General features: G+C 30.3%; 1 protein-coding gene, 1 long non-coding RNA gene and 1 other non-coding gene across 4 annotated transcripts; all 3 read left to right on the top strand.

The window, feature by feature from the left end:
* The first annotated feature begins 1580 nt into the window (after positions 1–1580).
* Positions 1581–2714, top strand: LOC149519347 (uncharacterized). 2 transcript variants are annotated; one of them, XR_016341283.1, is made up of 2 exons: positions 1581–1932; positions 2234–2714. It is a non-coding gene; the product is annotated as an uncharacterized LOC149519347 (long non-coding RNA). The 2 variants fall into 2 exon arrangements; XR_016341282.1 differs by having other exon boundaries at positions 1585–1927; positions 2234–2706.
* A 1008-nt stretch (positions 2715–3722) lies between these two features.
* On the top strand, positions 3723–3839 carry LOC149519346 (U5 spliceosomal RNA). The gene has a single exon (XR_016341964.1). It is a non-coding gene; the product is annotated as a U5 spliceosomal RNA (small nuclear RNA).
* A 7051-nt stretch (positions 3840–10890) lies between these two features.
* Positions 10891–12632, top strand: LOC111287369 (mitotic spindle checkpoint protein MAD2-like). Its single transcript, XM_022877889.2, has 7 exons — positions 10891–11180; positions 11283–11298; positions 11383–11513; positions 11610–11730; positions 11842–11945; positions 12038–12159; positions 12244–12632. The coding sequence occupies exons 1-7, from the start codon at positions 11108–11110 to the stop codon at positions 12298–12300; spliced, it is 624 nt and encodes a 207-aa protein (XP_022733624.1). The 5' UTR covers positions 10891–11107; the 3' UTR covers positions 12301–12632.

Below are 12632 nucleotides of genomic sequence, written 5' to 3'. Positions count from 1 at the left end.
TAATTCTTACATAATAAATCAATAACAAAAATCAAACAAAAAAAATAAATTCAAAATAAAATTTAAATTTCAAATTTTAAATTTCAAATTTTCAAAATTTTCCCCAGCACAACACTGGACGATGAAAAATGATTAGGAGCGCACTTTGTTTTCAAGTCAACGTTTTAGAGCGTGCAGTTTGACATCACTTTGTTACATTGAGCAGGCTTAACCTGAGAAACATGACCTAACCACCCACCAAAAACCAAAAGATTAAATAATACTAATAATTTCATTATATTAATATTAATACAGATAAAGGTCAATCAAAATAAGTAATTAAACCATATGGCAATTTATTTAAGCCACTGATTGTTTTTGTCTTGAATTCTCCGCGTGCGCGAAACTTCAGGGCTGAGTCGGCCATCTCTGACCCAATTCGTGATGTTCACTTTATTTTATTGAAGTATATTAATTAAGAAATACTAAAATAATTATTAAGGTGTTTTAAAAATGGCATTAAAAATTAAAGCAGAAAATGAATCAATAGTGATTAAATCTTAAAGGGTGTTAATTAATATTAAAGTTTTTAAACTAAATTTTTAGAAAATATATTATTTATAATTATTGTAATATAATTAATTAATTTTAATGTAAAATTATATAAATTCTATTAAAATTTCATATGAAACTTACACTTATAAATAATAAATTTTGTTTAATTTTTGTTATGATTGAATAATTATAAAATTATAATAAAAAATAAGAAATAAAATACTTTCATTTTTTTATTGAAAGTTAAACTTGAGGATTTTAGTTTGATGTCATTAAATAAAAAGCAAACGAGATGGTCATAAAAATGAATTTAAAAATTTAATTTAATTGATTAATATAATTATTTTTAAATAATAATATTTAATAAATTTAAAATACAAATTTAACCCTTAAAATTTTTTCGTTCATTTTTAAACTACAAAATTTTTTTTAAGAAATAAATTGGAAACTTTCGATGTATTAGACTAGCGTGATAATCAATTTGTGCTATAATTTTATGTGGCGTAAAGCATCAAAAGTCAAAACTGATTCCTTTTTGATTTGTTTATTCCTTATTTGTTTTTGAGCCTTGATTCATATTTAATTTATGATAGTACTAACAGTAGTAAAAAATTGACTGTGGAGGTTATTTTTTTACAACAACCAGAATTCAAAGCATGATAGCATGTTTTCTCGTCTCTTTTGTTATGATAGTATAAACCTTTTTTCTTGTCTTTTAAAAATGCTGTTCTTATTTTAAATTAAGTAGATGAAGACAGACAATTTGATTTATTTTTTTTTTGTTTGTTGCTAAGAGGGTTCCTTGAAAACGATAGATCCAACAGGGAGAAAAACACTTACGAGGTTTATTAATGTTTTTTGTCAAGGAAATCTTATTAAATGGACAATGAGGAGCATGGATACTTCTATATTCTTTTACTTTTTGTTTAGGGGTTTTTCCTTCGTAAACAACTAGAATGTAAGGGTTCGATTTCTTTGGGGATCTCTGTCCTGAGGTTAACTGGTTGTGCCTCAATTTTGTTGGGGCTGGAATCATTGGCATTTAATTATGATTAGCTAGTACATACAAGTAATCTAGAAGTAGCAGTAGATTGTCATTGTTCCATTTGAAGCCCTATTGGAAAACCCCCACCACCAGAAAACTTTTTCCTGGCTGGCCCCATCGACTTATTTTATTTATACCATTCCAGCAACGCTCATATCATTGCTTCTCCGTAAACAAACACTTCCGTGATGATCTTCTTCATGCTATAATCTGATAATCTCCTATTGGAAAATTATAAAGCTGCCCAATTTTTTTTTTTGTTGTTGTAATGTTCATGCTGATATGCTAATTTGATGTCAGAATTCGAATGCGACCTTGCTGCCCCAACTTAGCGTCAAAACTCCCAAAGTCTGGTACTTTTTACCTTATTCATTTGATGTAAAGGCTCAGCTTAGAATCGAATATCAATATCTGTTCCTTCCTTTTACAATTCTGATCTGAAAAATCAAATCAAATCAATATTTACTTGGTGAGGAATATCTCCACGAATCATGAAGTTAGGTGTATATATATCTTTGTTCTCAACAGATTTGCATCATTTTCTATTTCATTATTCAGTAATTTGTTGGTACTTCTTTTTAGCTCAAGTTAGATGTAAGATTCAAGTTAAATGCAGGAATTGAGATCAATGTAACGTTTTTGAATCTGATTCAGGGTAACCAAAGAGAACAGGGCTGCTGGAATTCTTGAGAGCTTTGAAGTAGGTGAGAGATATGCAGTACGTAGACTCTCAGGAAGTTTGTCCGGAAGAGGCAGCCTCAGATTATGCCATCCATCAATAACTTCTACTCTGATCCAAATTAAAGCAAATGCTGAATTCGTTCACCTTGTAGGTTGAGAATGTTTTTTTGGCTATGAGATATATTGAATTGGAGAAAGTTGGACAATGATATTGTTTCTCTGAGGAAAGGGCATGAGACAATTGTATTGTGATTGACAAGTTGTTGAGATATCCTTCTTGAATAATAAAATTGTCAGAATTCATTTCTCCGTTTTTTAACATATTTTGCTTTGATAGCCTTATACACAGCAGGATTTACGGCTAGAATTTTTTTTAGAGGTCGTAGTCTAGGGATAGGAGCAAAGGTTTTAAATGTTGAAATTTAAACTTCAGGTTTGCTGAATGCAAAAGAAGTGACTGGATAAATGGCTAAAAATTTCCTTGCTATCTCTTATTATTCAAGGAGCAGTAAGTGTAGCGAAAATAGCTGGTTGTATTCGGCGTAAATGGCAGATCTATAAGTCTCAGCTGAACCAAATGATATCGTCCTCTTTTACCATCCTGGACTGGACCTCTTCCAGTTCTTGACTAATTATCCTGGTTCAGATGAGCCAATCAAGGTTAGCCATTCACCCAGGAAGCTACTTTATGTTTACCCTTGATCCTAGTCCAATATCTTGGAGGAAATGTGAATGCCTTTAACTCTGCAACTTTTGTAGCATCAACATATGAATAGGAGAAGTATGAAATATGAATGATTCAAAAGATTGAAAACAAACGCTTGTAGTCTGATGAACATTAAAATCTTGAAGGTAAATTATTACCCCATTACTGGTGTTATGTTTCAGCAGGCAACCGGGGACACAATTCACGAGGAAGATGATGCCTAATCAAGGAATCAGTTAAAATTACGAATAATTAGCTTTAAAATTTTTTGGTGTCTTGGGTGCATTGATATATGGAAAGACTGCAATGCCCAAAAAATGCTGATCATTATTATTTTTTTTTTTTTCTTTTTACCTTTGTTTTCTGATTGTTTAAAAACAAATTTCTGATTTTTTAATCTATCTCTTCCCCTCTTGGTTTTCCTTTTTAATAATATAAAAACTAAATTTTAAAAGGAAATCTATTTTAATACAAAATCAAACTCCAAAAAAAAAAAAAAGAACCAATGTATTAAAAGAGTTTAAATATAAAATAAAATGAAAAATTTTATTTGCTTTATCTATTTCTTTTAAAAAATTATTTACCTTATATTTTATTTTCTTAATTTTGTTTTAAAATTAATAAAAAAATGTTTTGTAGTGCATATGTTATTAACACCAAAGGAGTCCACGCACTAAAACTTTGGTTCGAGAAGTTAAGAGAGCTAATAGCGTGAGAACTTCCATAAAATGCAACAAGCGAACGATTGATTAACCACGCAGCCGCAATACCAGCAAAGGGAATTGTTCTTTCGCCTTTTACAAAAGAATTCCGTGTGGTCGTTGCAAACAGCGGCAAGCACCTGTTTTTGGAGGGCTCCTTAGCTTAGGGCCTCTGACTCAGTAAAGTCAATGAAGTCAATGATTTCTCGGTATGTCAGCGGTGGTAAGGGTCTGAAAATCCGGTCTCTTCCATGATGTTGGAACACGGGTGCTACATTGCAAAACTGGGTGCTACATTTAGCAGTTTTAGCTTGCAAAACTTGTTCCTACCAACTCTGCAATAAGGAAAACACAAATAGAGACACCGCACGCTATATCTATGTACATTGTCGAGGCAAAACATTAGGACGAAAATTAGCTTTGTTCATTGAAGAAAGTTTAGATCAATTTATGTGAGACATGAAAGGAAGATATGTTACTCAACTAACATATATGGTCTGCCACAGCAGCTGTTTTCTTATATTTGAGTTTCCCTGGTCATACCTAGATATATCTTTACTAAAGGCTAATGTAAACTTTCCTGCTTGTAGAATGATAATTAGCAGCAATGTCCGCTATGGTTTAAAGTTTTGACCCTGCCTGGTGGGAGCATATGCAATTGAAAGGAATTGTCAAGGATTAGCTAGTGGTTCTAACTTGTAATGCTCACCAATATCCTCATTTTCTTGAGGAGCACCTTAGGCAAACAAGCTGCCTTTGTCCAACACTCCAATTCTCTCTATCTTCAGCTACGCACAATTTACCAGATTTCAGTATCAACTAACCTAGCAATTATATCAAGTGGAATATAATTTATTTTGCAATTACTAAAATTTTATACTTAAGGCATCAAGAAGCCATTGATCCTGCCTCGCTAGCTATGTTTGCAAGACAACCCTTGTTGAAGGTTTGTCATAAGTGTTGGGAATAATTACTCAAATTTTATAATAGATTTATTTGAAATTGGTTAGATATTGCTTGATAAATAAGAAGACTTGCAAAAGAAGAGTTCTAAGAGAAAATGGATTCTTGATCGACAAGTTTGACTTACAGAATAAGAATTTTAAGAGGAAAGATAGTTTTAATAGGCAAGTTTATATGCTTATAAATATGTGAAATCTTTATAAGGTTGGTATGAGAAAAAAATGTAAGAGAGTTATAGGGTTTTTATGAGATAGATACCCCATGAAAGTATTGGAGATTGATGTCTTACAAGTGTGTATATTTATATGTTTGTGAGTGGATTAAAAGAGACTGAAAAGGTCCACATAAGTATAGTGCATGGGTGCACATAGGTATATATTTGTTTGGGTTAAGAATATTCTATAAGACTAGAGAAGATTGAAAGGGTCTAGGGTATTAATTGTTAAGTGAGATTAATTTGATATATGTTTGTAATTTTCTACAACTAGCGGATCTTGTTTATCATTTGTGGGCGTAGGTTAATTGGACCAAACTACGTTAAATTATTGTTTCTTGTGTAATTGATTGATTATTTGATTATGCTTTCACTGGTATGATTGGATTAGAATTTTTTACCTAACAAGTAGTATCAGAACTGTGCTGATTCCAATAAGTGGTATCAAAGCATGGTTTGAGGCATAGAAAGAGATGAGCGTAAAAGAGCTTGATTCAAGAGAAGAGTTTGAGTTCATATTTTAAGGATTGAAGATTGATTTGCATGAAGTGTAAAGATACAAAAGAGAAGATGATTGTGAAACTTCCATTGCAGGTAGAGCCAAGTATGTATAGCATGAAAACTAATGATTGACTGAATTTGAGTCAAGGTGAAGATTATTAGGAATAGTGACTCAAATCCCATAACAAATTTGTTTGAAATTGACTAAATATTGCTTAATGAAAAAGAAAACTTATAGAAAAATAATTCTAAAAGAAAAGAGATACTTGATAAGTAAGTTTAACTTACAGAAAAAGAATTCTAAGAGGAAAGAGATTTATGCATTCATTTGAAAAGAAATCCAAAATGATAGGGGCAAAAAAAAAGAAAAAAAATGAAAGGAGCTTGAAAAGAAAATTTGAAAAGGCAAATATGGTACCCAAGTGGTGAATATGATGAGGTGTTAGCCAATATAATTTGTGAATTGTGACCAAATGCTGAAAATAACATGGATTAGTTGATGAAATTTGTGAATTGATTCTGAAATTGTTAGTGTTGGGAAGATAAAAAGAAAATATGAGATGGTAGAGTCTTGAGAATCTTATTACCACAACCAATTAGAATTTCATAGTATTGATTTTAGTGACATTATGTTGTTGTTTGAACAATACATGTATATAATTCGATGAATATTTAAATCTTTGTTTTGATAATTGCATTTGTATCATGATTTGGTCATGTATTTGTATCATATAATGCACATTTGAATCATGGTTTAGAGTATGGCATCTACATTATGGTAAGAATCTAGATTATTGCATTTGCATCATTGAGAAAGTATTTACATCATTATCATACAAAATTTTGACTTTGGTTGGAAAATTTTGAACTTTTGATCCTCAAATGAGAAAATTTTCATGATGATAATTTTTTACGAGGAACACATTCCAAAATTTAAAGTTATGAAACCTTTTGAAGGAGTATTTTCAATGTTGAGAATGATTTGTAAGACTTCTAGGCATAATCTCTAAAAATTTTTAAAAAAGAATCTTTGAATTTTAAATAAGAATCTTGAAAAATTTTTAATGCGAATTCTCAAAGTTTTTAAATCAGAATCTTTGAAGTTTTGGATGAAACCCTAAAATTTTTGAATGAAAACATTTAAAATATTGAATGTGAAACACTAAAGTTTTTTCAAATGAGAATTTTTAAAATTTTGGTTGTGAATCCCTAAAAGTTTTTCGAATGAGAATCTTTACAATATTAGATGTGAAACACTAAAGTTTTTTTAATGTGAATATTTGAATTTTGGATGTGAACCTTGAAACTTTTAGAGTTTTGGGTGTGAATCTCTAAAAATTTTGAATATGAATCTTTGAATGTTCGATGTGAGATTTGAAATTTTGATGTGAATCCCTAAACTAAAATTTGGAGGTGAATCTCTCAAATTTGAAAATTCTTGCAAATTAAAAAAATTCTGGCAAATCTTTAAATTCTTGTGAATTTTAAAAATCATGCGAAGTTGAAAAATTCTTACGAAATTGAAAATATGAATTCTTATGAATTTTAAATTTTTAAGAATCTGAAATTCTTACGAAGTTGAAATTTTTGCAAACCTAAAAGTTTTGTGAATCTAAATTTTGACGAATCTTTAAACCTTCCGAGTCTTTGAATTTCAAAATTATGATTCTTGGAACTTAAATTGTGAATCTTTGAGTTTCAACTTGCATTGCGAATTGTTAATTTGTGAAGTGCTTGAATACTTCAAATTGTGAATTTTTAAAGTTTCAAGATTTTATAGTCCTTGTGAAACCAGGCTCGGACATTTTGAGTGTCTATGTTTTTGTATAATTTTTGTTTCACAAAAACTATGCAAAGAAAAGCAATTGTAAACACCCTATTTTATTTTGGATTATTTGAACTATTCTCAAGTCTTGAGTTAGTTTGAGTTGGGCTTTAGGCTTAGCCCATTTGGTTTTGAATTTATCATTTGAGTTTTAGGCTTGCTTTGGATTTTAAACCCAAAATCAGCCCTTTTACTATTTTTTAATTGTTTGTTTTACTTTTATTTCAGGAGATAGATTATTATGTTTGAATTTGAATTGGAATTAAAAGATAAGTTTGTTGAGATTAAAATTGAAATTAAAGAAGATAAAGGATGAAAAATCAACCAAATGGCATTTTGATCTTGAATTCTATGGAGACTTGGTGCTTATTTAAGCACCAATAATTACATAGAAAAGGCATTTCTCAATCCCCAACTTTAACCATGGTAACTTAACCATACTCAGTATCAAAAACCATTTATCGTCATTATCATCACTAACCTCCCTCTATTTGACTTTCAGAAAATGCACCACCAATCCAGACCGTAATTCCGTAAACAATTCTAACTACTTAATCCCTAAACCTTTAGAAACACACACCTACACACAGCAGAAACACAACTTATACATAAACACTGTCACAAAAGTCCATCATTACTACACCCTTACTAAATAACCCACACCTACCACAAGCTCAGCCAATAGACACAACTTGAAGCCATGGACCCTGCAAATAAAAAATAGATCCAATCTTTAATTACAAACTCAAACACAGAAAACTTTTAACCCAGAAAATTCGAAGCCCAACATAATCAATAGAAATCCAACACAGAAATATCTTGTATTTTCCAAAATACATATTCCATTTATAGGGCAGACACAGTCAGATAACAAGCCAACCACAATACCCAGAAGCAAAATTAGCAACAACACAAAATCAAAGAATAAAAATTTATAAAGATAGCCCTATTAGTAGTGTTCATTTTACTTTAAGTTTTTTTATGTTATTTTGGTGTTTGGTTTAAAGAAAAGAAGAGGAAGATTATGGTTGAATTTTGGATTTTGGAGTTGTAGTAAGATTCGGTAAAAAGGCAGAAAGTAAAAGAATGGTAGATGTGCCTCTGTTGATAATGGTAGTGTAAGCGGTTCACGACGACCATTAGGCTTTGTGAGATCTAAAATGATGGAAACATGAAGCAAGGGAAGATGAATAATATATCGAAGGATCACTTTAATCGGATGGTGGAAAAGATTGCAAATGTGGTGGAAATTACACTAGCTTTAACATATCTAGGCCATTTTGGACGTTTTTGAATGAAACTAATTTTATAAATGAAAAAAAAAAGGCTGAAAGGATTGATTTTAGGAAATTTTATGGTTTTTTGATCATTTATGGACAGTTTACAGTGACGACAAATGGCAGCCTATTGAAGCTTTAGCGTTAGAGTCTGGAAACTTACTGATGTTCTTGATTTTTTTTATTTTTTGAAAAATTTTTAGAGAGAGAATGAAAGAATCAAAAGGAAGAAAGAGAAGCAAAAATGAAAAAAAATGATGGAAGAATGATAATTTTTTTGGCTTTTATATTATCTGTAAAATGACAACATTTTTGGGTAAGAAAAATCTGGTTTCTTTTTTACCCGTTTCAAGGATATGTGTGTTTGTCCATGGAAGATCCAATTCGTGTGTGACCCATTTCCCTTGTTAAGCCACTAAGCCTAGCCACCAAACATATGAGTCGTCTCTGTGCATGCAATCGCACCTTGCAAGCTGTCAAGTCGAGCCATGATGTTTTCGGTATTTTTTTTCTTCTTGTTATTTTTATTATTATTATTTTTGAGTGAATTTTTTTAGAAAAAATAAATTAAAATATTTAAAAAATATATTGTAAAGAAAAGTTAAAATAACAATTTTTCTTACTAAAAAATATTTCAAAAATATGTTTTGAGAAAAAATTGAAGTATCAATTTTTCACAAATAAAAAAATTATTTCAGAAAAATGTTTTAAGGAAAAGTTGAAGTTTCAATTTTCCTTAAATAAAAAAAATATTGAAAAAAATGTTTTGAGGAAAAGTTGAAGTAAAAATGTTTTAAGGAAAAGTTGAAGTAACAATTTTTCTTAAATAAAAAATTATTTCAAAAAAATGTTTTATGGAAAAGTTAAAATATTAATTTTTCTTAAATAAAAAATATTTCAAAAATTATTTTGAGGAAAAGTTGAAGTATCAATTTTTCTTAAATAAAAAAATATTTGAAAAAATATTTTGAGAAAAAGTTAAAATATCAATTTTTCTTAAATAAAGCATTAATTTTTTCTAAAATAAAATAAAAAATTTTTAGGAAAACTTTTTTCCTTGGAATTTAAATTTTTCTACAATTTCATTAAATAAATGTTAATTAATATGACTATAAAACCTTTACAACAGAAATAATAATTTTTTTGTATACTTCAGAAGTGAGAAAATTTTTTTAATTTTCTATCAAAAGTATTAGAATCTATTAAGAATAATTCTCAAAAATTAACTATCTAATAAAATTTTTAAGACTTAATGGATAATATGAAATCAAGTTAACACCAACCTTTGATGGGCCTTGTGATGGTATTATAATTTTTCTTATATATAATCGTACTTCAAGACTTAGTTTTGATTTCGTGGATATTGAATCTACCTTTTAAAGATACTTGAGTTAAATTTAAAAATTCTCTTTAAAATGGTAAAGATTCAGTTAATTGACTAATCGCACCTATACAAAAAAAATTAGTGATGACTTTTTAAATTATATCTAACAATAAGTCTACAGATCTAGATGTTATGACAAATATTATTTAAGAGTGAGTGATTGATTGATTTGTTTATGTTTATAATTTTTTACACTTAGTTGATCTTTTTTTTTTATCTGTAAATATAGGTTAATTGGATTGAATCTTATTAAATCATTATTTTTTATATTATTGATTAATTATTTAATTATACTTTCATTAACTTGATTGTTTTAGATTTGGGTTTCAAAATTATCATAATTCTAACACCCTGCTCATGAATTCAATTGAAAGTTATGTCGGTAAGGCACAATTCAAGTTCTAAATTATTCATGAGAAAAGGGAAATAAAAAAAATAAATCACGTGATTATTAATAAATTATTTGACTCTTAATTTTATTAATTAGAGTTCAAATTTTAGTAGCATCAAGTATTAAGAAAAAATAATCACTGCCATATCCCATGTTTACTAGCTTAGTTAAAGTTGATGGATCTTCATGACGACAATCATGGGTTTTTATTTTTTGTAAAAAAAAAAGAAATTGAAAAAAGAATATGAATTCTTTTTATTAATTCATGAAAACTTTACCAAGAATTTTTTTTGTTTGAAAAAAAATTGAGATGGAAATACGATAGTTACAGATTTAGGAAGAAAAAGGAGATGGAGAAGATGGAGAAAGAAGATGACTTAGAATTATTATACTAATATGGAATCCTACTGTTCAACATAACCTGCTGTTTGGAAAAAATTTTAAGTACTTCGGTCAGTGAAATAATATCTTGAAGTGCCTCAGCAAGGGAAAAAGCTCCAAAAGTAGCCCTCCTGCCCTTTCTACTTATCCTACGTGGCCGCACGTTTCGTACTTAAAAAAAAAAAGAAAAGCGGACCCACTTTCTTACCGTTAAAGGCGCAATTTAAAAGTTACCGTTGGCTCCAAGACGGACATCAAGAAACTAGCCGTTACTCTGCTTTTTTCTGTCCTTTCGATTCATTCTTTTCTACCCATATTTCTTGAAAACTCATCACCCCATATTCCTCTTCATCTAATCCAAACCCTGATTTTCTACTTCCTTAATCCCCAATTCCACTTTCAATTTCCCCTGATTTTTTACCAATTACAATTCTTTTGTTTCTTTTGTTTTTGGTTAGCCTTCCCTTCGAATACAATAGAAAATTTGGTTGTAAAAGAAATCCAATGGCGTCAAGAACAGTTGCCAAAGATATAATCACTCTTCGAGGCTCAGCGGCAATCGTAAGCGAGTTTTTTGGTATGTGATTTCGCAGCATAATTTTTTTTTCTTTTACCTTTTATGGGATTTGTGCGGTTTTTGAGAAATTTTGTCTGATTTATTCTTTTTGTTTTCTTTCAGGATATGCGGCGAATAGGTAAAGATGAGTGGATGATTATTTCTGGGTTTCTTTTCCTTGTTTTCTTATTGATTTTTCATAAAAAAAAATTGTTTTGTTTAGCATTCTGTACAATCGAGGAGTTTATCCAGAAGAAAGTTTTGTGAAAGTGAAGAAATATGGGCTTCCAATGTTGCTTACTCAAGATGAAGGTGTTAAATCCTTCATTACCAACCTAACAGCTCAACTTTCTGGTAAATCTTTGCCATTTAAATCCATATTAATCATTTCTGACATTGTGAAAAAGAAATTGTTGATGACTTAATTTGATTCTGAAATTGTTGGGAAAGAATGGCTGGAAGCTGGGAAGCTACAGAGGGTTGTGTTGGTTATCATGAGCAAGGCAACCAATGAGGTCTTGGAGAGGTGGAATTTTAGCATTGAGACTGACACTGAGGTTGTTGAGAAAGGGTAATATTTGATGATCATTTTTACTTGACAGATGTTCTTAACGGTCCGGTTTTTGTGTTGAATCTCAGAGATTGATTGTCATTGGTTCCTCCTTTGTGTCTTTGATTGCAGTGTGTCGAGGGAAAAGAGTGACAAGGAAATCATGCGAGAAATACAGGCAATCATGAGACAGATTGCCTCGAGTATTACGTACTTGCCATGCCTTGATGAACCATGTAAGAGAGATATCTGATTAAAAGCATTTGTTCATCTTCTTCCTCAAAACATGTCTTCCACTCTCTCCCACTTGTATTGCTTGTTCTTCCAGGTGTGTTTGATGTATTGGCATACACTGATAAAGACATTGCAGTACCATTTACTTGGATTGAGAGTGACCCCAAGTTGATTGCAAATCCTCAAATGGTTAAGTTGCATTCCTTTGATACCAAGGTAATGTTGCAAAAGCAAATCAAGTTACGTTTAGAGAATTGAGGGCAAAATTTTGTTTTGATTCCGTCTGTTGGGGTTATGCAGATACACAAGGTTGACACTCTTGTATCATTCAAGAATGATGAATGGGACGAGCAGTAGAGTTATTGAACCTTTTTTCCTACTGCAATATAATATGTGAATCTTCTATTCACAAATGTTGTTCTCCACCTCCTAGTCTAGTGTTTAAGGAAGCTTTACGAGGATATAGAAGTCTTGATTTCAAGCTAAGATCTCCTTTCTCTTTTCCCTTTGTAAAGACTATACCCTCCCTTGAACCAAAAAAAAAACAAAAAATTTTCCAAGATTGCTATGAAGGATGATAAAGAAAAATTCAGTGTTTGTAGTTTGGTTGTCAAATGCTGGAGTAATCCTTCAAGTGTTATTAACCTGGTGCACAGGTATTTCAGTACAATGCCAAATTCTTTCTCCCA

This window comes from Durio zibethinus, chromosome 4 (genome assembly GCF_047325235.1).
Source record: "Durio zibethinus cultivar Kanyao isolate XHJ-2024 chromosome 4, ASM4732523v1, whole genome shotgun sequence".
In the NCBI taxonomy this organism is placed as follows: domain Eukaryota; kingdom Viridiplantae; phylum Streptophyta; class Magnoliopsida; order Malvales; family Malvaceae; genus Durio; species Durio zibethinus.
The sequence above is the reverse complement of the archived record's forward strand: the minus strand, read 5'-3'. Positions and strand labels throughout refer to the sequence as shown.